We start from the raw sequence: 25,447 nt of genomic DNA on the forward strand, positions 1-25,447 counted from the left end.
GATTGTGTGAGAATGCCCATTTGTTTGTGCGTGTAGGCGTGTGAATGTTTGAGATTATGTTGTGTGTATGTGTGTGAGAATGTCTGTAAGTTTGTGTGTGTGCTTGATTTGTGTGTGTGTATGCCTGTAAGTTTGCATGTAAATGTGTGAGTGTGTGTATGTCTGTGTAAGAATGTGTGTGTGTGTGTGTGTGTGTGTGTGTGTGCCGGTGTTTGTGTGAGATGGAGACAGACTCAGGATTAGAAAAAGGTTCGCCAAATATATTTCCAGACTCTCTGATAACAAAAACACGCCATGGTTCCGACCCGGTACAAAAGGCCGAACTCTGCGTCGATCCAGTGGGTGGTGCTGAGTTGGAGACCGAGTCTAGTACTCACACTCCGCAAAGCAGCGTAAATGAAAGTTGGGCGTCTGCAAACCCCAAACCCCTCCGCCAACATGTCCCCAAGTGCAGGGCCGAGCGGCCGTTCCCCTTTGTGAGGGGTGGAGGCCGTCCCGGCCACCTGCTGTTGGCGGGGCTGAAAAGCCAATTAACCTGGATCCGAGCGGAGCGCAGACAATGGCGATAATGTGGGCGACGGTGTCGGCGGCAACGCCTGGCATCGGGGCGTGAGAGTTAGCTGTAAGCTCTAGTGAAGTCCCGGCAGCAACACCCTCGACCTCACTCTCTCCTGTCCACTCGGTGAGGCCGCATCTTCATCTCTGCGAACGGGATGGAGAACTCGAAGCCCTTCCAGCCGAACCAGTTCACGCCCTGTGGAGTGACGAGAGGCAGTCAGCGTCAATGCACTCCCACAGGGTGGGATAGGAGAGGAGTAGGGGGGAGATGAGGGGTGAGGAGGAGGGAAGGGGAGAAGAGGGGTAAAGGGGAAGGGGAGATGAGGGGTAAAGGGGAAGGGGGAGATGAGGGGTGAAAGAGGTAGTGTCTGGGAGGTGGTGTAGAGAGGGTGAAAGTGCAGGAGGGAGTGGGAGAGTGAGGGGGCGGAAGAGCGCAGGGTGAGAGTAGCAGGAAGATTGAGATTGAAAACTCGGTAAGAGTTTGGGCAAGGCAGCGAAGTCGGGAGTTGCACAGACGGGGTAGAATAGAGTTGCGGGGGCAAGAGGGGCGGACAGGAGGGGAGGCAAGCATAAGGAACCGAGGGAGGGGAGCGGCAGAGGGTAGGCAGTTGTGGGCGAGGTGACCCGTTACCTGGTGGTCTTTGTTGTTGCCATATTCCCCGTTGAGGTTGACGCGGTGACAGTTCTGGTACCACCAGCCTCCCCTGTAGGAGACGGCGCAGTTGGTCAGCGAGTTGTCATTGTCCTCGTCCACGGTGGTGAAATTACTGCCCCGGTGGTAGGCCAGGGAGTTGCCTGTGAGAAGGACAGGGATCGTTTACATGATGCGGACTACTGGGATTCTTTTAAACCAAGTCTGACGTTGATTGTTGGTGATTTGAGTGTCTGAGAAACTGCTGATCTCCTGGTATTTTCACGCACAGCGGGAGAATGGTGCGAAAAACGAGAAACATTCAGTGAGCTGCTGTTCTCTGGGTGAAAACCCAGTGTTAATGAGAGAGTTCGGAGGAGCTAGCAGGAAGGTAACTGAGAAAACCACACATTTATTTATTTACAGTCCATTCCAGCCCAACGAGCCAGCACCGTCAAATCACACCCACATGACTGACGGACCTACTAACTGGTATCGATTCGGACAGTGGCTGAACCCCAATCAGTGACGGAGAGATCACATAAACTCTTTACAGGTAGCAGCAGAAAATGAAGCCACGTCACGGTCACTGTAACAGTATTGTATTATTTTTTTAAATTTATTTCGAGATACAGTGGGGGAACAGGTTTTTCCAGCTGCACCGCTCAGGAGCCCACTGATTTTAACCTCAGCCGAGCCGGAGGATAACTTACAATGACCAGTTAATCCACTAACTGGTACGTCTCTGGACTGTTCGGAAAGCAGAGAACCTGGGATTGTACAAACCTGCTTGCAGAGGATGCTGGAGCTGGTCTCCACACCCTGAGCTGAAACGACAGCGGAGCACCCCCACGGCGTTACAACAGAGGGTGGTAGAAGAGCACAACACGTCAAACCTTTAAGTGGGTGGGCTACAGCGGTAGCAGACCATGCCGGGTTCCACCCCTGTACCTAATAAAGTGGCCGCTGAGTTTAAGAGAGTGACATCTTATCATAGGCTTTCTCCTGGCTCAAGGTGACCCCCCGCCCCCACCACCCCAGCCGTCCTGCACGTATCCCAGAGCAGTGTGAGGATTTTATTTAACAAAATAAACTTTATTCATAATTTAAAAAATTTACAAGAGTAAACTGTTCAATACCTTTTCATTCATTTCATTCAACGTTTTCTGTACTGTTCTAATGCATTCCTGCTCATCAATAGCACATCTGCCACTCGTGCCGTTCTGGAGTGGCACACCGCTGTATGAATAAGTGAGAGGCTCCCCCCTCCCCCCACCCCAGCCAGCCCCTCCCTCTCCTGCGGGAGAAGAACCCAAAACTGTGGTCCTTCCCCACCGGGCCCTTGCGGTGGCTGCACCGAGTTTGAGTGCGTCCCTCAGCACGGACTCCTGCAGCCGAGAATGTGCCAGTCGGCAGCATTCCCCCACGGACATCTCCGCGTGCTGGTAGACCATCAAGTTTCGGGCCGACCAAAGAGCGTCTTTGACCGAGTTGATGATCTGCCAGCAGCACCGGATGTTGGTCTCGGTGTGCGTCCCCAGTAACAGCCCGTAGACCGGAGAGTCCTCTGTCACGCAGCTGAACGGTGAAACAGTCCCTTGCACCTTTGTGAGCCCACAGTCCGCAAAGAGGTGACCGACTGTTTTATCCTCAATGTAGTAATCTCTGGGCAGCCTGCTGTGGCTCAGGCAATGTCTTGACGACTTTTGGTGAGATCTGGCGATGAGGCATTCTGTCAGATGGTCTGGACTATCGGCTCAGGGAACCTGTACGTCCATCCAGCCCATCCCCTGCAGGTCATTCAGTACTGACCACTGCCTGTGTGTGGTCAAGGATGTTGGTTTGGAATAACCTCACCATGAAGGACATGCACGACCAGCTGACTGGGACGTTGCGTGACTGTGGGCCCAGATCCATTCTTCACAAGGCCGGGGACAGCACGTGGCGGTTCTTGGAGCTCACGTGTTTCAGTTCCACACACAGCCTGATGCAGCCACACACGAAGCTGGTCATCAGCAAGAGGGCGACACTGGGAACGTTTTTGCCCCCGTTGTCCAGGGACATGCATGGTGACCCGGTCTGACCCACTCCATCTTGGATCTCCGGATGAATCTGAAGGCAGCTCAGGTGATTCCTAAGCTGGAGGAGTGGGGGAGTGGGGAGGGAGCTCACACCTGTATCAAGTACAGCAGCCCTGACAGAACCTCACACCCGATGACCAGGTTCTTCCCCGTTTATCGATCGGGAGCGATCCCAGTTTCTGCTTTACCTTCCCTGTCTGCTCCTGCCAGTTCTTGTTGTATGCCTCGGCCCCTCCGGACCAGATCCCCAACACCTTCACGTGATCAGCCCTGATGGTGAAGGGGACACCGGATCGGTCGGGCCAGTTGCCGAAGAGCATGGCTTCACTCTTCGTGCGGTTGACCCTGGCTCCCGACACCAGTTCAAACTGGTCGCAGATGTTAATCAGCCTGCGAACTGACCTCGGATCAGAGCAGAAGACGGTGACGTCGTCCATGTACAGGGAGATTTTCACTTGGGTCCCTCTACTGCCCGGCAGCATCACCCCTCATGCTGGCATCGGCAAACCGCACACAGACAGGGCAGCCCAGACTCAACGGGGAAGCTGTCTGTTTCCCACTCGTTGATTGGACTCTGCACTGCAGATTTCAGAGTCCTGATTCCCTCCCCAAATCCCATTTGAAATGCATGTCTTTAACCCAACATGTACCACTTTGACCCCGGCATCTGCAGTTAATTTGCTGTTTACGATGTCTTTAACCCAACACGTACCACTTCGACCCCGGCATCTGCAGTGTATTTGCTGTTTACGATGTCTTTAACCCAACACGTACCACTTCGACCCCGGCATCTGCAGTGTATTTGCTGTTTACGATGTCTTTAACCCAACACGTACCACTTCGACCCCGGCATCTGCAGTGTATTTGCTGTTTACGATGTCTTTAACCCAACACGTACCACTTCGACCCCGGCATCTGCAGTGTATTTGCTGTTTACGATGTCTTTAACCCAACAGGTACCACTTCGACCCCGGCATCTGCAGTGTATTTGCTGTTTACGATGTCTTTAACCCAACACGTACCACTTCGACCCCGGCATCTGCAGTGTATTTGCTGTTTACGATGTCTTTAACCCAACAGGTACCACTTTGACCCCGGCATCTGCAGTGTATTTGCTGTTTACGATGTCTTTAACCCAACACGTACCACTTCGACCCCGGCATCTGCAGTGTTTTTGCTGTTTACGATGTCTTTAACCCAACACGTACCACTTTGACCCCGGCATCTGCAGTGTTTTTGCTGTTTACGATGTCTTTAACCCAGGCGTGTAATATTCTCTCAAAGTTTTTCTTCTGGTCCAAGCTGACCAGACAGGTGTCTACCCCCGTCAGGGTGGTATCCCTGACCGGGCAGGTGTCCACCCCCGTCAGGGTGGTATCCCTGACCGGGCAGGTGTCTACCCCCGTCAGGGTGGTATCCCTGACCGGACAGGTGTCCACCCCCGTCAGGGTTGTATCCCTGACCGGGCAGGTGTCCACCCCCGTCAGGGTGGTATCCCTGACCGGGCAGGTGTCTACCCCCGTCAGGGTGGTATCCCTGACCGGACAGGTGTCCACCCCCGTCAGGGTGGTATCCGTGACCGGGCAGGTGTCCACCCCCGTCAGGGTGGTATCCCTGACCGGACAGGTGTCCACCCCCGTCAGGGTGGTATCCCTGACCGGGCAGGTGTCCACCCCCGTCAGGGCGGTATCCCTGACCGGGCAGGTGTCCACCCCCGTCAGGGCGGTATCCCTGACCGGGCAGGTGTCCACCCCTGCCCTGCATGCAGCCGGTGGTATCCCTGAGCAGCGTGAGGGTAGTTGCTGGATGTGGCAGTGACTCACCTGCAGTTCCGGCATATTTCCCCAGCCCCAGCCGGTACTTCACAGCTGCGTCCTCCACCACAAAGTTGTCGTAGGTGGCGTACACAGACTCCTCGCCAGCTCGCAGGTCCACGCGCAGCTCGAAGCGCTGCTGTGATGTCAGTTGGTGTAGGTTCTCCAGACCTGGCAAGCGAAAGATTAAAGGAAAAAAATACCGGTAGCTTTACTTGTCACAAACACTGAAATGCGTCATTTGTCCGCGGCCGTGCTGGGGGGGCGGGGGGGGGGGGCAGGCCACTCGTGTCACCATGCTTCCAGCACAACATCGCTTGCCCACAGCTTACTAACCCTAACCTGTACGTCCTTGGACTGTGGGAGGGAAGCCGGAGGAAACCCACGCGGTCACAGGGAGAACGTATCAACTCCTTACAGACTCGGTGGGAATTAAACCCAGGTCGCCAGCTCCGTAAAGCATTACACAAACCACTACACTACTGTGCCGCCCCTGGTCTGACACGAGGGGAGGAAGGGCAGCTCCCAACACTTCCGAAACTGGGCTAATGGGTGTGGAAAGCCCGTAACATCCCAACGACGGCCAGTTACTTCGTTCCCAATCCATTCCCGACACCTGCCTCCTTCCTCCCCATGACTGGTGTAGAGTCAGACAGTAACACAGAGTGAAAAGAAGCTTCATTTTGAGAGGACTAGAGTATGAAAGCTAGGATATAGTCACTGTTCCCTCTCAGCTGCACTGGTGCACGGCTGCTACGCTGTAACAGAAATGCTTCCGAGCACGTCCCAAGCAGCTGGGATAACACAGCTGTCAGGCCGTGTAAGTACTTCTTGCGCAGAGCAACGGTTGGTCCACACAGCTGTAAAAACTAAACTAGAGAGGACGTTGGATGTGGTGCCGAAACTTTGTAAGGCATTGGTCAGACCACACAGAGTATCGTGAGCTGGTTTTAATCCCATATGTATGACAGACGTGCTAGCATTGTGAGGGTCCGAAGAAGGTTCACACCAATGATTCTGGGAATGAAAGGGTTATGGGGGGCATCTGAGGCTGTACTCTCTGGAGTTCAGAAGAATTGGGGGGTCAATCTAATGAAAACCTATCGAATATTTAAAGGCCTAGACAGAGTGGCATGGGGAGGATGTTTCCCCTGGTGGGGGAGTTCAGGACCAGAACTCCCTGGTCTCAGAACAGAGGGATGCCCATTTAAACAGAGATGAGGAGGAATTTCTTTAGCCACAAGGTGGAATTCTATGGCCCATTCGGCTGTGAAGGCCACACTATTTGGCCTATTTGAAGCACAAGTTGATAGGTTCAGGGTGTCAACAGTTATGGGGAGATGGCAGGGAACTGGGGTTGAGAAGAAGAATGATGGAATGGTGGAGCAGACTCGATGGGCTAGTTGACATAATTCTGCTCTGCTCTTACGGTGTTAAAACAGGCCTCTCAGCCTATCTGGTCCGTGCCTTTTCTCTCCATGTACCTGTGCAGGTGCTTCTTAATGTACCTGCCTCCATCACTTTCTCCGAATGATCATTCCATACACAGACTATGTGAAGACGTCAGCCTCCTTGGGGCCTTGTCAAATTATTCCTCTCACACCCTAAACTTGAATACTCTAGGGTTTGATTCCTTTTCTTTGGAATGGAAAAGGCCTGTGTATATTTGCCCCATCTATGCCCCTCATGATTTTATACACCTCTGTAATACCACTGGATGTTGGAGTGGAGATACGTCTCTATGAAAGGAGGTGTAAGGTGCTCCTTCTCTCCGCTAGCCTGCAGGTCACCCTTGGGCAAGGTGTAGCAGCTGCTTAGACCGTCAGGATCGAGTAAAGCCATTCAGAAAATGAGTATTGATGATGGCTGGGGTAACCCGTCTTGTAGAGACACTGCCCAGAAGAAGGCAATGGCAAAACACTTCTGTAGAAACATTTCCCAAATACAATCATGGTCATGTAAAGCCATGATTGCCAATGTCATACGACACGGTACATAATGATGATGGTGGTACGGTACCACCACCCAGGACATGCCTTGCTCTCGCTATGACCATCGGGCAGGAGATACAGGGGCCTTAGGTTCCACACCACCATGTTCAGCAACAGATATTACCCTTCAAACGTCAGGCTCTCGAACCAGAGGGGATAACTTCACTCATTCCATCTCTGATCTGATTCTACGATCTACAGGCTCACTTTCAAGGACTCTTTACAATTCCTGCTCTCAGAACTATTTTTGTTTATGGACTCTCTTCTTTTGCACACTGGCTGTCCGTCAGTCTTTGTCTCTTTATGTAGGTTTCTTTGTAAAAGTTCTATAAGTTCTCTTTATTTCCCTGTAAATGCCCACAAAAAAGTGAATCTCAAGGTACTGTATGGTGACATATATATACTTCGACAATAAATTTACTTGAATTTATCTATACGTTCAAATGAGTAAGACCAAAAGACAGAGGAACAGAATTAGGCCATTCTGCCCACTGAGTGTCTCTGCCATTCCATCATGGCTGATTTACTATCCCTCTCAACCTCATCCTTCTGCCTTCTCCCCATAACCTTTGACACCCAGACTAATCAAGAACCTCTCAAGATCTGCTTTAAATATATCCAAAGACTTGACCTCCACAGCTGCCTGTGGCAATGAATTCCACAGATTCACCACCCTCTGGCTAAAGAAATTCCTCCTCATCTCTGTTCCAAATGGACGTTCCTCTATTCAGAAGCTGTGCCCTCTGGTCCTAGACTCTTCCCCACTATAGGAAACATCCTCTCCACATCCACTCTATCTTGGCCTTTCAATATTCCATAGGTTTCAATGAGATCCTCCCTCCACAGCCATTCTTCTAAAACAGCGAGTACAGACCCAGAGAGATCAAACACTCTTCATATGTTAACCCATTCATTTTTGGAATCAGTCACGTGATCCAAGAATGCAAGGGTTCTCATTTTAAACCAGGTTAGAAAATACTTGTGGAATGGAGGGCTTTAATAGTTTTAATACAAGAAATGTGTGAGTCCTTCACAGTCACGGCACTTCAGGTGGTTAAGATGGCTTTTGGTGTGTTGGCCTTCGTTAGTCGGGGGATGGAGATCAAGAGCCATGAAGTAATGTTGCAGTTCTCTAAAACCCTGGTTAAAGCCCACTTGGAGAACTTTGTTCAGCTCTGGCCACCTCATGGAAAGGATGTGGAAACCTCCGACAGAATGCAGAGGAGACTTACCAGGATGCCATCTGGATTTGAGAGGACGTCCTAAGAGAATAGGTTAAGCACCTTACGGTTTTTCTCCTTGATACAAAGGAGCATGAGAGGCGACTTGATAGAGCTGTACAAGTCGATGGAGTGGACAGCCAGAGCCATTTTCCCAGGACAGAAATGGCTAGTCCAAGAAATCATAATTTTAAGGTGATCGGAGGAAAACATAGGGAGATGACAGCAGCAAGTTATCTTGGACAGAGAGTGGTGGTACATGGAATGCCCTGCCAGGGGCAGTGTCGGAGGCAGATACGTTAGAGATATTTAAGAGACTCATGGGCATGATGTGGATGAAAGAAGGGAGGGAAGTGTTAGATTGGTCTTAGAGTAGGCAAGAAGGTCAGCACAACATTGTGGGCCAAATGGCCTGTATTCTATGTTGCTCTGAGTTAATTTCCTGTTATGGTCAGGTCTAGAATCTGATCACGATAAGGATGAAAAGTGCCCCTGTGGTCCCTGATCTTGAGCCACCCTCTGGTGCCTCAGGTGTGACCATCTTGTGTTGCTCACCCAGCCAGTGTTCTGCAGCGAGGTCCCCAAATCCAGCCACATAGTCCTTCCAGCTACGCGTGAAGTTGAGCTTCCCATTCATTCTCCTCTGGAAAACCTGCGGGAAGGGGACAGGAAAACTGTCACAGTGCAGAGGTACCTTGCATCCCCTACTCTATGGACAAGGATCACCCCTCAGTCTCCTTCGCTCCAGAAAAAAGTCCCAGCCCATTACCATATTCCAAGCCCTCCATTCTGTGCATTCTGGTTTGTCCTCCCCACCCAGTCTTCAGTGAGTTTAAATTAACATCAACCACAAGACCACAAGACCAAAAAGGAGCAGAGGTAGGCCTCTTGATCCAACGAGTCTGTTCCACCATTCCATCAGGACTGATGATCAGCCCTGGCCTCCTCCTCCTGCATCTGCAATTGCTGAATGCAGCTCTCACCATTACAGGCAGTTTCTGCTCCTGGGAATCTCTGGTCCATTAGGATTGGCATTTAGACCATTACACCACAAGGCATAACACAGAGTTAGGCCATTTGGCTCATCCCATCTGCTCTGGCATTTCATTATGCCTGATCTATTATCCCTCTGGCTAAAGAAACTATAACCATATAACAATTACAGCACGGAAACAGGCCATCTCGGCCCTTCTAGTCCGTGCCGAATGCTTACTCTCACCTAGTCCCACCTACCTGCACTCAGCCCATAACGCTCTATTCCTTTCCTGTCCATATACCTATCCAATTTTACTTTAAATGACAAAATCGAACCTGCCTCTACCACTTCTACTGGAAGCTCGTTCCACACAGCTACTACTCTCTAAGTAAAGAAGTTCCCTCTCGTGTTACCCTTAAATTTTTGCCCCTTAACTCTCAACTCATGTCCTTTTGTTTGAATCTCCCCTACTCTCAATGGAAAAAGCCTATCCAACACCCCAACCCAGTGATAAACTGTCACCAACACCCCAACCCAGTGATAAACTGTCACCAATACCCCAACCCAGTGATAAACCGTTACCAACACCCCAACCCAGTGATAAACCGTTACCAACACCCCAACCCAGTGATAAACCGTCACCAACACCCCAACCCAGTGATAAACTGTCACCAATACCCCAACCCAGTGATAAACCGTTACCAACACCCCAACCCAGTGATAAACCGTTACCAACACCCCAACCCAGTGATAAACTGTCACCAATACCCCAACCCAGTGATAAACCGTCACCAATACCCCAACCCAGTGATAAACTGTCACCAATACCCCAACCCAGTGATAAACCGTTACCAACACCCCAACCCAGTGATAAACTGTCACCAATACCCCAACCCAGTGATAAACCGTTACCAACACTCCAACCCAGTGATAAACTGTCACCAACACCCCAACCCAGTGATAAACTGTCACCAATACCCCAACCCAGTGATAAACTGTCACCAATACCCCAACCCAGTGATAAACTGTCACCAACACCCCAACCCAGTGATAAACTGTCACCAACACCCCAACCCAGTGATAAACTGTCACCAATACCCCAACCCAGTGATAAACTGTCACCAACACCCCAACCCAGTGATAAACTGTCACCAATACCCCAACCCAGTGATAAACCGTTACCAACACCCCAACCCAGTGATAAACTGTCACCAATACCCCAACCCAGTGATAAACCGTTACCAACACCCCAACCCAGTGATAAACTGTCACCAATACCCCAACCCAGTGATAAACCGTTACCAACACCCCAACCCAGTGATAAACCGTTACCAACACCCCAACCCAGTGATAAACTGTCACCAATACCCCAACCCAGTGATAAACTGTCACCAATACCCCAACCCAGTGATAAACTGTCACCAATACCCCAACCCAGTGATAAACTGTCACCAATACCCCAACCCAGTGATAAACCGTTACCAACACCCCAACCCAGTGATAAACCGTTACCAACACCCCAACCCAGTGATAAACTGTCACCAATACCCCAACCCAGTGATAAACTGTCACCAATACCCCAACCCAGTGATAAACTGTCACCAATACCCCAACCCAGTGATAAACTGTCACCAACACCCCAACCCAGTGATAAACTGTCACCAATACCCCAACCCAGTGATAAACCGTTACCAACACCCCAACCCAGTGATAAACCGTCACCAACACCCCAACCCAGTGATAAACTGTCACCAACACCCCAACCCAGTGATAAACTGTCACCAATACCCCAACCCAGTGATAAACTGTCACCAATACCCCAACCCAGTGATAAAACTGTCACCAATACCCCAACCCAGTGATAAACTGTCACCAATACCCCAACCCAGTGATAAACTGTCACCAACACCCCAACCCAGTGATAAACTGTCACCAATACCCCAACCCAGTGATAAACTGTCACCAATACCCCAACCCAGTGATAAACTGTCACCAATACCCCAACCCAGTGATAAACCGTTACCAACACCCCAACCCAGTGATAAACTGTCACCAACACCCCAACCCAGTGATAAACTGTCACCAATACCCCAACCCAGTGATAAACTGTCACCAATACCCCAACCCAGTGATAAACTGTCACCAACACCCCAACCCAGTGATAAACTGTCACCAATACCCCAACCCAGTGATAAACTGTCACCAATACCCCAACCCAGTGATAAACTGTCACCAATACCCCAACCCAGTGATAAACCGTTACCAACACCCCAACCCAGTGATAAACTGTCACCAACACCCCAACCCAGTGATAAACTGTCACCAATACCCCAACCCAGTGATAAACTGTCACCAACACCCCAACCCAGTGATAAACCGTTACCAACACCCCAACCCAGTGATAAACCGTTACCAACACCCCAACCCAGTGATAAACTGTCACCAATACCCCAACCCAGTGATAAACTGTCACCAACACCCCAACCCAGTGATAAACCGTTACCAACACCCCAACCCAGTGATAAACCGTTACCAACACCCCAACCCAGTGATAAACTGTCACCAATACCCCAACCCAGTGATAAACCGTTACCAACACCCCAACCCAGTGATAAACTGTCACCAATACCCCAACCCAGTGATAAACCGTTACCAACACCCCAACCCAGTGATAAACTGTCACCAATACCCCAACCCAGTGATAAACCGTTACCAACACCCCAACCCAGTGATAAACTGTCACCAATACCCCAACCCAGTGATAAACCGTTACCAACACCCCAACCCAGTGATAAACCGTTACCAACACCCCAACCCAGTGATAAACCGTTACCAACACCCCAACCCAGTGATAAACTGTCACCAATACCCCAACCCAGTGATAAACCGTTACCAACACCCCAACCCAGTGATAAACTGTCACCAACACCCCAACCCAGTGATAAACCGTTACCAACACCCCAACCCAGTGATAAACCGTTACCAACACCCCAACCCAGTGATAAACCGTTACCAACACCCCAACCCAGTGATAAACCGTCACCAACACCCCAACCCAGTGATAAACTGTCACCAATACCCCAACCCAGTGATAAACTGTCACCAATACCCCAACCCAGTGATAAACCGTTACCAACACCCCAACCCAGTGATAAACCGTTACCAACACCCCAACCCAGTGATAAACCGTTACCAACACCCCAACCCAGTGATAAACCGTCACCAACACCCCAACCCAGTGATAAACCGTTACCAATACCCCAACCCAGTGATAAACTGTCACCAATACCCCAACCCAGTGATAAACCGTTACCAATACCCCAACCCAGTGATAAACTGTCACCAATACCCCAACCCAGTGATAAACCGTTACCAACACCCCAACCCACGGATGTGAAACTTACGATCCACCCCCCTCCATCAGTGGTCATGTCACAGAAGACTCTGATCGGCTGCTCCTTGTTTCCGGTCAGGTACAGGGTGACAATGTTGGACTCGGTCCTGCCATTGCTGAGTTCTTCCTCACAGTTCTTGGGGAACGGGATGTGCACAGGGACTGTGAGGAGCATCGGACACAGGGAGAGGGGGGAGAGAGAGAGAAAGGTGAATGCAGTAATAAACAGAAATGCAGATGATCACAGACAGCACAGACCTGGAATTCCTGTCCTGCCTAGTCAGAAACTGGGAATGGCTGGAATGATTTCCAAACATTGTATTTTTCCGGAAACTTGGTTTCAGTGGCAAGTATGACTTTGCTTGAGCTGGTTAACTCAAGCAATGGAATCTGATCAGAGAGACCAAACCAGGTTTCTCGGTTTGTTTCTCCTGGTCTCTCTTCATCTCTGTCTTTTCTCTGCTACTGGGGTTTTTTGCTCTCTGGCCTCTTTCATTTCTTCTTGTTTCCCTTGTCCCTGTAACGCTTAATAAATAAGGAACAGGGAATGGAGGGATACGGACCGTGTGTGGGGAACAGAGGGATATGGACTGTGTACAGGGAACGGAGGGATACGGACTGTGTACAGGGAACAGAGGGATACAGACCGTGTACAGGGAACGGAGGGATACGGACCGTGTACAGGGAACGGAGGGATACGGACTGTGTACGGGGAATGGAAGGATACGGACCATATGTGGGGAATGGAGGGATACGGACCATGTGTGGGGAATGGAGGGATACGGACCACGTGTGGGGAACGGAGGGATACGGACCGTGTGTGGGGAACAGAGGGATACGGACTGTGTACAGGGAACGGAGGGATACGGACTGTGTACAGGGAACAGAGGGATACAGACCGTGTACAGGGAACAGAGGGATACAGACCGTGTACAGGGAACGGAGGGATATGGACCGTGTACAGGGAACGGAGGGATACGGACTGTGTACGGGGAATGGAGGGATACGGACTGTGTACGGGGAATGGAAGGATACGGACCATATGTGGGGAATGGAGGGATACGGACCATGTGTGGGGAATGGAGGGATACGGACCGTGTGTGGGGAATGGAGGAATACTGACCATGTGTGGGGAACAGAGGGATACGGACCGTGTACAGGAAACGGAGGGATATGGACCGTGTGTGGGGAATGGAGGGATACGGACCGTGTACAGGGAATGGAGGAATACTGACCATGTGTGGGGAATGGAGGGATACGGACAGTGTACAGGGAACGGAGGGATACGGACCGTGTGTGGGGAACGGAGGTATACACACTGTGTACGGGGAATGGAGGGATACGGACTGTGTGTGGGGAATGGAGGAATACGGACCGTGTACAGGGAATGGAGGGATATGGACCATGTACAGAGAACGGAGGGATACGGACCATGTACAGGGAATGGAGGAATACTGACCGTGTACAGGGAATGGAGGAATACTGACCGTGTGTGGGGAACGGAGGGATACAGACTGTGTACAGGAAACGGAGGGATATGGACCGTGTGTGGGGAATGGAGGGATACGGACCGTGTGTGGGGAATGGAGGAATACTGACCATGTGTGGGGAACAGAGGGATACGGACCGTGTACAGGAAACGGAGGGATATGGACCGTGTGTGGGGAATGGAGGGATACGGACCGTGTACAGGGAATGGAGGAATACTGACCATGTGTGGGGAATGGAGGGATACGGACAGTGTACAGGGAACGGAGGGATACGGACCATGTGTGGGGAATGGAGGGATACGGACAGTGTACAGGGAACGGAGGGATACGGACCGTGTACAGGGAATGGAGGAATACTGACCGTGTACAGGGAATGGAGGGATACGGACCGTGTACAGGGAATGGAGGGATACGGACCGTGTACAGGGAATGGAGGGATACGGACAGTGTACAGGGAACGGAGGGATACGGACCATGTACAGGGAATGGAGGGATACGGACAGTGTACAGGGAACGGAGGGATACGGACCGTGTACAGGGAATGGAGGAATACTGACCGTGTGTGGGGAACAGAGGGATACGGACCGTGTACAGGAAACGGAGGGATATGGACCATGTGTGGGGAATGGAGGGATATGGACAGTGTACAGGGAACGGAGGGATACGGACCATGTACAGGGAATGGAGGGATACGGACAGTGTACAGGGAACGGAGGGATACGGACCGTGTACAGGGAATGGAGGAATACTGACCGTGTGTGGGGAACAGAGGGATACGGACCGTGTACAGGAAACGGAGGGATATGGACCATGTGTGGGGAATGGAGGGATATGGACAGTGTACAGGGAACGGAGGGATGGGTGTATATTTGCGTGTGTCTGTTGGTGTGTGTGCTCATGCATGGAACATGGACAAAGGTTAAAAGTCTGCATCTGGTCTCCAGCCCATGTTACTCACCCGTGGTGAAGCTGACCCTGACAAGGGAGCTTCTCCGCACGCCCTGGACGCTGTGAATCTCGGCTGTGTACACAGTGCGTGGACGCAGACCCACCAATGGCAGCTCCGCACTGTTACTGGGCACGGTCCTCCTGACGGTTGGAACTGTGATGCAGAAGGAAACAGGTGGAATTCTGTATCTCTGTTCCACAAGAGGGCAGAGTTCTCTCACAAACAAAGTGTCAAAGTTAATTTATTATCGAAGTGTGGATATGGTATATCTTACTAGCTTGAGATTTGTATTTCGCAGGCATTTACAGGAAAGTAAAGAAATAGAACATAGAAATCTACAGCACATTCCAGGCCCTTCGGCCTGAAATGTTGTACCGACCATGTAACCTAGTCCAGAAGCTGCCTAGAATTTCCCTACTGCATAGCCCTCTATTTCTCTAAGCTCCGTGTACCTGTCTAAGAGGCTCTTAAAGACCTTGTTGTATCTGCCTCCACCACCATCGCCGCCGGCAGTGCATTCCACTCACCCACCACTCCCTGTGTGAGAAACTTTACACTGATGTCCCCCTTGTACCTACTTCCAAGCACTTTAAAACTATGTCCCCTCATGTTAGCCAAGCCTCTGCCTATCCACACGATCAATGCCTCTCATCATCTTATACACCTCTATCAGGTCACCTCTCATCCTCCGTCGCTCCAATACAATGGAATTTACAAAAAGACTATACATGAGCAAAGACTGACAAACAACCAATTCACGAGAGAAGACAAATTGTGCAAATTAAAAAAATAATACTGAGAGCATGGGTAGTTCAATATTCAACAAGATCGTAAGACATAGGAGCAGAATTAGGCCATTCAGCCCATCGAATCTGCTCCATCATGGCTGATTTATTGTCCCTCTCAACCCCATTCACCTGCCTTCTCCCTATTACCTTTGACGTCTTTAGTAATCATTTACCTGGTCCCACCTATACCTGTCAACTAGTCCTCCTTCCCTCACCTCACCCTCTTTCTCTGACATCTGCCCCCTTCCTGATGAAAGGTCTTCGCCCGAAACCTCGACTGTTTATTCCTCTCCATACACACTGCCTGACATCTTGGGCCTGTTCCTCCGACATCTTGGGCGTGTTGCTCAAGATTTCCAGCATCTGCAGAATCTCTTGTGTTTGTGAATCAGAATTAGGTTCATTAGCATGAAAATTTGAAAACAAGAGGTCCTGCAGGTGCTGGAAATCCAGAGGAACACACACAGAAAGTGCTGGAGGAACTCGGCAGGTCAGGCAGCATCTATGGAGAGGAATAAACAGTTGATGCTTCAGGCCAATGTCTTCTGTCAGGAATATGAAGCTTGTTGTTTTGCGGCTACAGTATAGTGTAACAACATAAAATCACTCTAAAATATTAATTTGCTTACTCACTTAATGAATAAACAGATAGATAGATAGCGTAAAAAATGAATAATGAGGTAGAGGTAGTCAGGCAGTGTTCAGTGCCCATTCAGAAATCTGATGGCAGAGAGGAAGAGGCTGTTCCTAAAACATTATGTGTGGGTCTTCAGGTTTCTGTATCTCCTTCCTGATGTTAGCAATGAGAAGAGGGCATGTGCAGGGTGATGAGGATGCTGCTTTCTTGGTGCACAGTGGTAGGGGTGTAAATTGTAATTGCGTGTAGTGAGTGAAATGAGTGGGAGGGTGTATGTTATGTGCTGAGGAGTGGGTCCAACCCCGAGAGTCTGTGTTCCGTGTTGTTCCGCTGAGCGTTGTGAACATGCCACGTTGGTGCTGGAATGCGTGCCGATACGCGCGGGCTGCGCGGTGGTTAATGCAAACAATGCATTTCACTGTATACAGCAAAAGTACATTTGAATCTGAGAAGTCCCCCCCACCCCACCCCACCCCGAGACCCTGCACTCACTCCCTTCAGCCTTATAGCTGACGACGTAGTGGTCGATGGGTGCAGCCGCTGGTTTCCACTGCAGGACGGCCCGTGTCCCCGAGACATCGATGGCCCGTAGATGGGATGGTGGGTCTGGGGCTGGGAAAGCAGTAATAGGAGGTTATTCACACTGGGGCTTTCCAGAGACCATAAGACATAGGAGCAGAATTAGGCCACTTGGCCCATCGAGTTTGCTCCATCATCAATTATTTATTTTCCCTCTCAACCCCATTCTTCTGCCTTCTCCCCATAACCTTTGACACCCTCACATCAAGAACCTATCAACCTCTACTTTAAATATACCCGATGACTTGTCCTCCAAGGCTGTCTGTGGCAATAAATTCCACAGATTCACCACCCTCTGGCTAAAGAAATTCCTCTTCATCTCCATTCTAAAAGGATGCTCCTCTGTTCTGAAGCTGTGTCCCCTGGTCTTAGGCTCTCCCACCACAGGAAACATCCTCTCTATCTAGGCCTTTCAATATTCAATAGGTTTCAATGAGATCTCTGATGCTCCCCCATTCATCTAAGCTTCAGCAGGTACAGGCGCTGAGCCACTAAACGCTCCTCATATGTTAACCCTTTCATTCCCGGGATCACTTTCATGAACCCCCTCTAGACCCTCACCAATGTCAGCACATCTTTTCTTAGACATGGGGCCCAAAACTGCTCACAATACTCCAAGTCCGGTCTGACCAATGCCTTATAAAGTTTCAACATGACATCCCTGCTTTTATATTCTCGTCCACTCAAAATGAATGCAAACATTGCATTTGCCTTCCTCACCACCATCTCAACCTGCAAATGAACCTTCAGGGAATCCTGCGCAATGACTTCCAAGTCCCTTTGCACCTCAGTTTTTCGTATTTCTTGTCATTTAGAAAATAGTCAACCCTTTCATTTCTTCTACCAAAGTGCATGACCACACACTTCCTGACTTTGTATTCCATCTGCCATTTCTTTGCCCAGCCTCCTAATCAGTCCTTCTGTAGCCTCTCTACTTCCTCAAAACTACCTGCTCTTCGACCTACCTTCATATCGTCTTTAAAAATTTCAACAAAGCCATCAATTCTATCATCCAAATCATTGACGTATAAAGTAAAACGTATTGGTCCCAACACAGACCCCTGTGGAACATCACCTGTCACCGGCAGACAGCCAGAAAAGGCTCCCTTTATTCTCACTCTTTTCCTCCTGCCAATCAGTCACTGCTTTGTCCATGCTGGAATCTTTCCTGTAATACTGTGGGCTCATAGTTTGTTAAGCAGCCTCATGTGGCACCTTGTCAAAGGCCTTCTGGAATTCCAAGTACACAACATCAAGTGATTCTCCTTTGTCTATCCTACTTGTTACTTCTTCAAAGAATTCCAACAGATTTGTCAGGCAAGGTTTTCCTTTGAGGAAACCATGCTGACTAATTTATCACGTGCTTCCAAGTACCCTGAGACCTCACCCTTAATAATTCACTTCAACATCTTCCCAGCCACTGAGGTCAGACTAACTGGCTGATAGGTTCCTTTCCTCTGCCTCTCTCCCACCCTGGAGTGACGTTTACAATTTTCCAGTCTTCCAGAACCTTTCTAGTGCTTCTTGAAAGATCATTATTAATGTCTCCGCGATCTACTCAGTCATCTCTTTCAGAACCCTGGGATGTAGAACATCTGGTCCAGGTGACTTGTCTACCTTCAGACCTTTCAGTTTCCCAAGAACCTTCTCTCTAGTTATGGTAGCTCCACAGACTTCATGCCCCCGACACCTGGAACTTCCACCATTCCGCAGTGAAGACTGATTCATTTTGTCCCCTATTATGAGCTCTCCATTGTTTTCCAGGGGTCTGATAGCCACTCTCACCTCTCTTTTACATTTTATGTATCTGAAGGAACTTTTGGAATATGGAGGGTATGTTGAGGGGGAGGTGAGGGTAAGGGGTGAATGATAGGAGGCGGGGAAGGGAATGGGGAGAGTTGGTGGGGAGGGTACACAGTATGGGGATGGTGGGACCCCTGGGGTGAGGGAGGTGAGACAGGAGAGTGTTGGGATGGTGGGTGGGGATCGAGTCAGGTGATCAATTGAACTGTGTCCATCGCTGAGTGATTGTACACAGTCGTCAGCAACCCTCGTCACCTCACCCTCGGCTATCCACGCTCTCCACCCCCCCTTAACCCCCCCCCCCCAGCTTTGCTGCCCCTCACCAGTGGTGAAGCGGCCCAGGATGGGAGGGCTCTCCACCCGGCCCCTCATGGGCACGAGGTTGACCTCGTACTGTGTGCTGGGCTGCAGGCCACTCAGGGTGATGCTGGTTCTGGCCCCATCCACACTCCTGCTCCTCGGGTCACCTGGCAAAAGCACAGAACCCAGGTCAAGCTCACGTTTAATTGTCATTCAACTATGCGCATAGTCTGCTGGGGCCAAGGGGCAAAACGCAGAACCAAGAGTCACACACAGCACATCTCATTATGACAGCACAGAGATAACAAAATGTAAAACGAGAGTGATGTATCTCAAGTCTGTGAGTGTCAGGTCCTGCAGAATGATGGTGCATGGATGTTCTCCTGGAGCCACGTTTCTGCAAGAACCTGCCCATGGCAGTTCCTCATTTCACACAAGTGCAGCTGCAGTCGAAGGCAGTCCACACAGTGAGCACAGGAGGCAGCACCCCAACCCAACAGAGGCAGTCCGCTTCCCTGCCACGAGTTCTTCTTACGATATGCACTGGTGGGACAGGCATATAAACACACTGCAACAATGAGTTACACCAAGGGATGGATCGTGTGTGCTTCGGAAAGCCATAATGTTGCAATTGGGATCGTGACTTTGGATTCGAGCACTGAAGGCGGAACTTTGCCTCGGCCAGCAATAAACATGGTAATGAAGGAGAAAATTACAATCCGAAAAAAAATGATATGAGTTGTTACTTGCGGGTCTATTTTGCTACCGAATTGCCAACGGTTTCTCATTTGAATGCAGTCTGGACACGGGTTGGGGAGGAGGAAAAGGAAATATTCCATCAAAGGACTGAACACTAAAGTTATTGGGACATGCTGATGAAACAAATGAAATACTGAGCGAAGTGACTCGTGGGATAAGTTTTGGAACTGGGGATCAAGCGTTCAAATACATCGGGGGGGGGGGTAAGGACAGTATCGTATGCTGCGGTAACGTCAATGTGAAGCATGCTGTTAATGGCATTTCACCTGAGAAACGGGAAGGCTGAAGTTGCGCAAAGGGAGGAGGATGATGGTTCTGTAATGCAGAGAAGGTTATTGTCTGTAAACAGAGGGTACGAATCCAGAAAATATGTAGCACCTTTATCTTTGTAGAATGTAAGTATCGCACTCCTGCTGTAAATTCAGGGCAGTCCTGCGAGGTCAATGGAATAGAGGAGCATGGTGATTCAAAGATAAACATCTTTGGATCAAGGAGAGGTAGATGCTGGCCAGAAGGAATTGCAGGTACTCCTGTCTGCAAATCAGTGAATTCAAATGAATCAAGGACGGTGGAAGCAGACGGACCAATTCCCTTTGTTCGTGCCATGGGCGAGGAGATGGAGCCTGACATTTTATGAAGAAGACTGGGTTCTCCATTTTGTGAGCAAGTCGCTTGGCTTGATCAGTGTTTTAAAGTTGACACGATGATGCCTCAGGCAATCTGATGAACTAGGGATCATTTCCAAATATGAACTTATTTGTGAGATGTTCTTTGGATGGATATAGCATACAAGAATGATTCCAGGAATGAAAGGGTTACTGCATGAGGAACATCTTGCAGCTCTTGGTCTATATTCCCTGGAGTTCAGGAGAATGAGGAGGGATCTCACTGAAACATTCCAGATGTTAACAGATTAGATTAGATATGGCAAAGTTATTTCCCACGGTAGGGGAGTCTAGAAGAAGAGGGCATGACTTCAGGATTGAAGGACGTCCATTCAGAACCCAGATGTGGAGAAATTACTTTAGTCAGAGGGTGGTAAATCTGCGGAATTTGTTGCCACAAGCAGCTGTTGAGGCCAAATCATTGGGCGTATTTAAGGCAGAGATAGATAGGTTCTTGATTAGCTGGGGCATCAAGGGGTATGGGGAGAAGGCAGTGGAGTGGGGATGACTGGAAAAATTGGCTCAGCCTATAACTGAATGGTGGAGCAGACTCGATGGGCTGAATGGCCCACTCCTGCTCCAATATCTTATCGTCTTATGGTCTTACCACGCAGATTTTTGACTGTTGGAGTCAGCACCCGTTCTGCGTGAATCAAGTTGGTGCTGATTGAGAACAAAGAGCCGTAAATTACCGGTTGTCACTTGATGGGAAGAGGGTTGACTTGGAGCAGAGCCAATAACAAGGTGTTAAAGGTCAGACACAAGACCAACACCCATTGACACTGGAATGCAGTATCTGAATTGATAAGGAATGGATATAAAAGTGGATGTTTCGTGTGGGCTGGCAGCGGTAACTTCGAAGAATAACCATCACAGATACAAGCGTAAGCAACCCTGCGTGAAACACGCGGTGAGTGAATCGGGACAACGAGGCACGCCTGGCCAGCATAGACTCCTTTGCCTGGGAAGTACCTTTGCTATTCTTTGACTATTCAGGACAGGCAGGTGGGCACACAGGGTATGAATTCACATACTTGTTAGTGTAGACAATAAAGGTTGGTAAATACTGACACTCTCTCTGTACCTCACTGATTATTATTAAAAGGGGTAATTCTGGTAAAAGCGGGCAGTTTAAAGTTCCTGGGTGAAAGTGTAGTGTTGTTTACCGAATTGTGAGGTTGAAGATAGTTAAAGGTCAAAAGTTGCAGATACACCAGCAAGGGTTAAAGGTGACACATTACAGGGTCGGTACCCAACATGCATCTTGGTCTGAGGTTGCATTGAAGGTCAGGGAGTTAAAGGTCATTGCCCTCAGTGGTTCAGACTCTGAACAAAGGTCACACTTTTCTCTCGGGAGGATGGAGATCCTCCGTTAGATCCCATAAGGCCCTTCCCCAATCCCGAGCAAAGGCCAGGACAACACACGCAAAATGCTGCAGGAACTCAGCTGGTCAGCACTCAGGAGGCAAATAAATGGTTGACGTTTCAGGCCGAGATCCTTCATCAGGACTGGCCAGCAAGGGAGCAGAAGGTAAAGGGGAGAGAAAGGAGACCAGGTGTGGGGAAGATGGATGGGTGGGGGTAGAGGGAGAGGTAAGTAAGGGAATAGTTGAAAGAGATAAAGGGCTGAAGAAGAAAGAAAATAAGATGAGAAGATCTGATGATCTTAAACAGAGGATTCTGCAGATTCAAAGCAACACACACGAAATGGTGGAGAAACTCAGCAGGTCAGGCAGCATCTTTGGAAATGAATAAACAATTGACGATTCAGGCTGAGACACTTCTTCAGGACTGGAAAGGAAGGGGGAAGATGCCCATGCCAACCACCCAGCCCTTTTACCTTGTATAGTTGGCACGTAGAAGATCTTGTAGGTGTCGACGGGCTCCGAGGCTGCAGCCCAGCTGATGGTGACAGAGGTGTCGGTGATATCTGTGAAACTCATCCCGTTCTGCCTCTCCTGGGCTGGAATATCAAAGCGACATTACAGAGGGAAAAGAACTTGGAGATCAGCTTCATTTGCTGCACGTACATTGAGACATAGAGTGGAATGTGTCATTTGGTTTAACGACCAACACGGTCCAAGGATGTGCTGGGGGCAGCTCGCAAGTGTCGCCATGATTCCAGGACCAACACAGCATGCCCAGAACTTACTAACCTGAACCCCTACGTCTTTGGATTATGGGAAGAAACGGGAATACCTAAAAGGTCCGCAAGCAGTCACAGGGAGAATGTACAAACTCCGGGAATCAAACCCCGATCGGTGGTCACTGCTGCTGTAATGCGTTACTCGAGCTTCTACGCCCTGCTACATTGAGTTTGAGTTGGGAAAGATGATTTGAAAATGGGAAACCCTGACCCTGAAGCACTGCCCCCTCTGTCCCTCGGGCCATTTGGGAGACAATGGGTATTATTGAGGAGACTGGTGTCTCATAGACCACAGGACAACCAGAAGGCCCCAGGGCTCCAAAGGTCTACGGGTTAGACTTAGTCAGTTGTGAGTGTGCTATGTTGGTGCCAGAAGTGTGCAAACACTTTTGGCTGCCCCTAGCACACCCTCAGATCGTGTTGGTCGTTAACACAAATGAAGCATTTCACTCTATGTTTTGATGTACGTGTGACAAATAAGGCTAATCTTTAATAGAAAACTGTCCAACTAACTGTCTGGAATGTCTTTGGATACAACACAGTCTTTTAAGAGACTCTTAGATAGGTACATGGAGCTTAGAAAAATAGAGGGCTATGCGTTAGGGAAATTCTAGGCAGTTTCTAGAGTAGATTACATGGCCGGCACAACACTGTGGGCCAAAGGGCCTGTAATGTGCTGTAGATTTCTGTGTTCTATGTTCTAACTGTCTGAATGTCTGACTGTCCAAACATCCGAATCTCTGAGACTTTTAAATCTTCTTTAAATCTTCAAATGCAGGAATGTGTGCAGATCTGATTCTTTACCTGTTAGTGCCGTGATGGGAATGGCATTAGTCTCTTGACCATCCAGGACGCCATAGAGAGAAAGCTGGTATTCTGTGCCGGGACTCAGATCTGTCAGTGTGATGCGTCGACGGTCGCCAGAGGCCGTAATCTCCTTGGAGGCCAGCCGTCCCTTTGTGTCTGCATAGCGAACTAGGAACGAGTCAAAGGCACCTTCTTCCACTGTCCAGGACAGCCTCAGTCCGTGCGAGGTGACATCAGACACCGAGACGCCTCCCAAGCTACTAATGGAGGTGCTGTGCACAGGAACCGCTAGACAAGGGATGAAATGCAAGTTTAGTGTCACCTCTGTTATCCAAGAGTGGGACACAAACCAAAGTGTTGAGTACAGGAGCTGGGATGTTACGTTGAAGTTGTATAAAACAGTTTTGAGGCTTCACTTGGAGTATTGTGTGCAGTTTTGGTCATCTACCTACAGGAATGATGTAAATAAAATTGAAAGAGTACAAGGAAAGTTTATAAGGATGTTGCCAGGACTTGAGGATCCGAGTTAAAGGGAAAGGTTTATTCCCTGGAGTGTAGGAGAATTAGGGGAGATTTGATAGAGGTATACAAAATGATGAGGGGTATTGATAGGGTAAATGCAAGGTTTTCCCCCGGTTGATTGAGACTGGAGTTAGAGGTCATGGGTTAAGGGTGAGAGATGAAATGTTTAAGGGAAACTTGAGAAGGAGTTTCTTCGCTCAGAGCATGGTGAGAGCGTCGAATGAGTGGTGGATGCATGTTTGATTTCAACGTTTAAGAGAAGTTTGGATAATGGATGGGAGGGGTATGGAGGGCAGTAGTCTGGGTGTAGGTCGATGGGAGTAGACAGAATAATAGTTGAGTGCATTCCAGACGTGCCTGTTTCTGTTATGTTCCATGACTCTACAACCCCTTGCTGTCTCACCCCGCAGCCTGCCGCTCCCATTTTAATCCCAGTCCTTTAGTCCACCATTCTAAAATCCCCGCCCTCCAATCCAGAGCCTCATTTACTCATTTTGATCTTAATCCCACTACCCAACTTTCCTGAAATCAACCCATTCCCATCCCAAGCCTTCAGTACAAACATATGGCACAGAACAGTATGGCACCAGAAATATGTGCTGGGGCAAAGAAACCTCAGTCATTTCCCGGATGGCATACCTCTGATGGTTAAGCGGGCCTCCAGGGGTCTGGAGAGTTTGCCCCTGGACACACCGTAGAGGTAAATGGTGTAGTTGGTGGCAGGTTTGAGACCTGTGATGTAGGCAGAACGGCGGTCACCGGCCACCGTGAAGTTGTTCCGCACGTCGGAACCCTGTGCCACGTACTCTATCAGGAAGGAGTCAAAGGTGCCGTCCATTTCCCAGGAGAGTTGGAGTGAGTTTGCCGTGATGTTCGAGAAGGACAGGCTCCCAAACATGATGGATTTGACTTGCTCCACCATTCTGGACACTAAAAGGAAGAAAGAGATTCAGCCACAGAAGAGATAATCTGGCAGTGACCAACTACAAGAGAGAAAACGCCCAATGATAAACACAAGAGATTATGCAGGTACATCGATTGAGTAGATTGGAGGACCGCTTTGTCAAGCACCTCCACTCCAGCCGCCAAGAGCAGAATTCCCCAGTGGCCAAACACTTCCCATGTTGGTCCATGGCCTCTTCTCGTGCCACGATGAGGCCACTCTCAGCTCGGGGTACTGATTGTGTATGATCAGCCATGATCACAGTGAATGGGCCGAATGGCCTACTCCTGCACCTACTGTCTATTGGAGTAGCAACGCTTCATATTCTGGCTGTACCCTCCAACCTGATGGCATGAACGTCGATTTCTCTCTCTTCCTTCTGTTCCCCATTCTG

At 49.6% G+C, this 25,447-nt stretch overlaps 1 protein-coding gene across 10 annotated transcripts in view; it reads right to left on the reverse strand.

Moving 5' to 3' along the window:
- Positions 1 to 239: 239 nt before the first annotated feature.
- The window catches only part of LOC140719374 (tenascin-X-like), a 212,983-nt gene continuing 187,775 nt past the window's right edge, over positions 240 to 25,447 (reverse strand). For all 10 annotated transcript variants that reach the window (XM_073034029.1, XM_073034053.1, XM_073034045.1 and 7 more), the window contains 11 exons: positions 24,750 to 25,040; positions 23,586 to 23,876; positions 22,476 to 22,598; positions 19,235 to 19,378; positions 17,022 to 17,141; positions 15,114 to 15,257; positions 12,676 to 12,827; positions 8,851 to 8,947; positions 5,094 to 5,255; positions 1,190 to 1,353; positions 240 to 754 (listed from right to left, as the gene is read on the reverse strand). In XM_073034029.1, the coding sequence (XP_072890130.1) occupies positions 662 to 754; positions 1,190 to 1,353; positions 5,094 to 5,255; positions 8,851 to 8,947; positions 12,676 to 12,827; positions 15,114 to 15,257; positions 17,022 to 17,141; positions 19,235 to 19,378; positions 22,476 to 22,598; positions 23,586 to 23,876; positions 24,750 to 25,040 (1,781 nt within the window). In that variant the 3' untranslated portion in view covers positions 240 to 661. The remainder of the gene's footprint in view (positions 755 to 1,189; positions 1,354 to 5,093; positions 5,256 to 8,850; positions 8,948 to 12,675; positions 12,828 to 15,113; positions 15,258 to 17,021; positions 17,142 to 19,234; positions 19,379 to 22,475; positions 22,599 to 23,585; positions 23,877 to 24,749; positions 25,041 to 25,447) is intronic.

This window comes from Hemitrygon akajei, chromosome 2 (assembly GCF_048418815.1).
Source record: "Hemitrygon akajei chromosome 2, sHemAka1.3, whole genome shotgun sequence".
NCBI lineage: Eukaryota > Metazoa > Chordata > Chondrichthyes > Myliobatiformes > Dasyatidae > Hemitrygon > Hemitrygon akajei.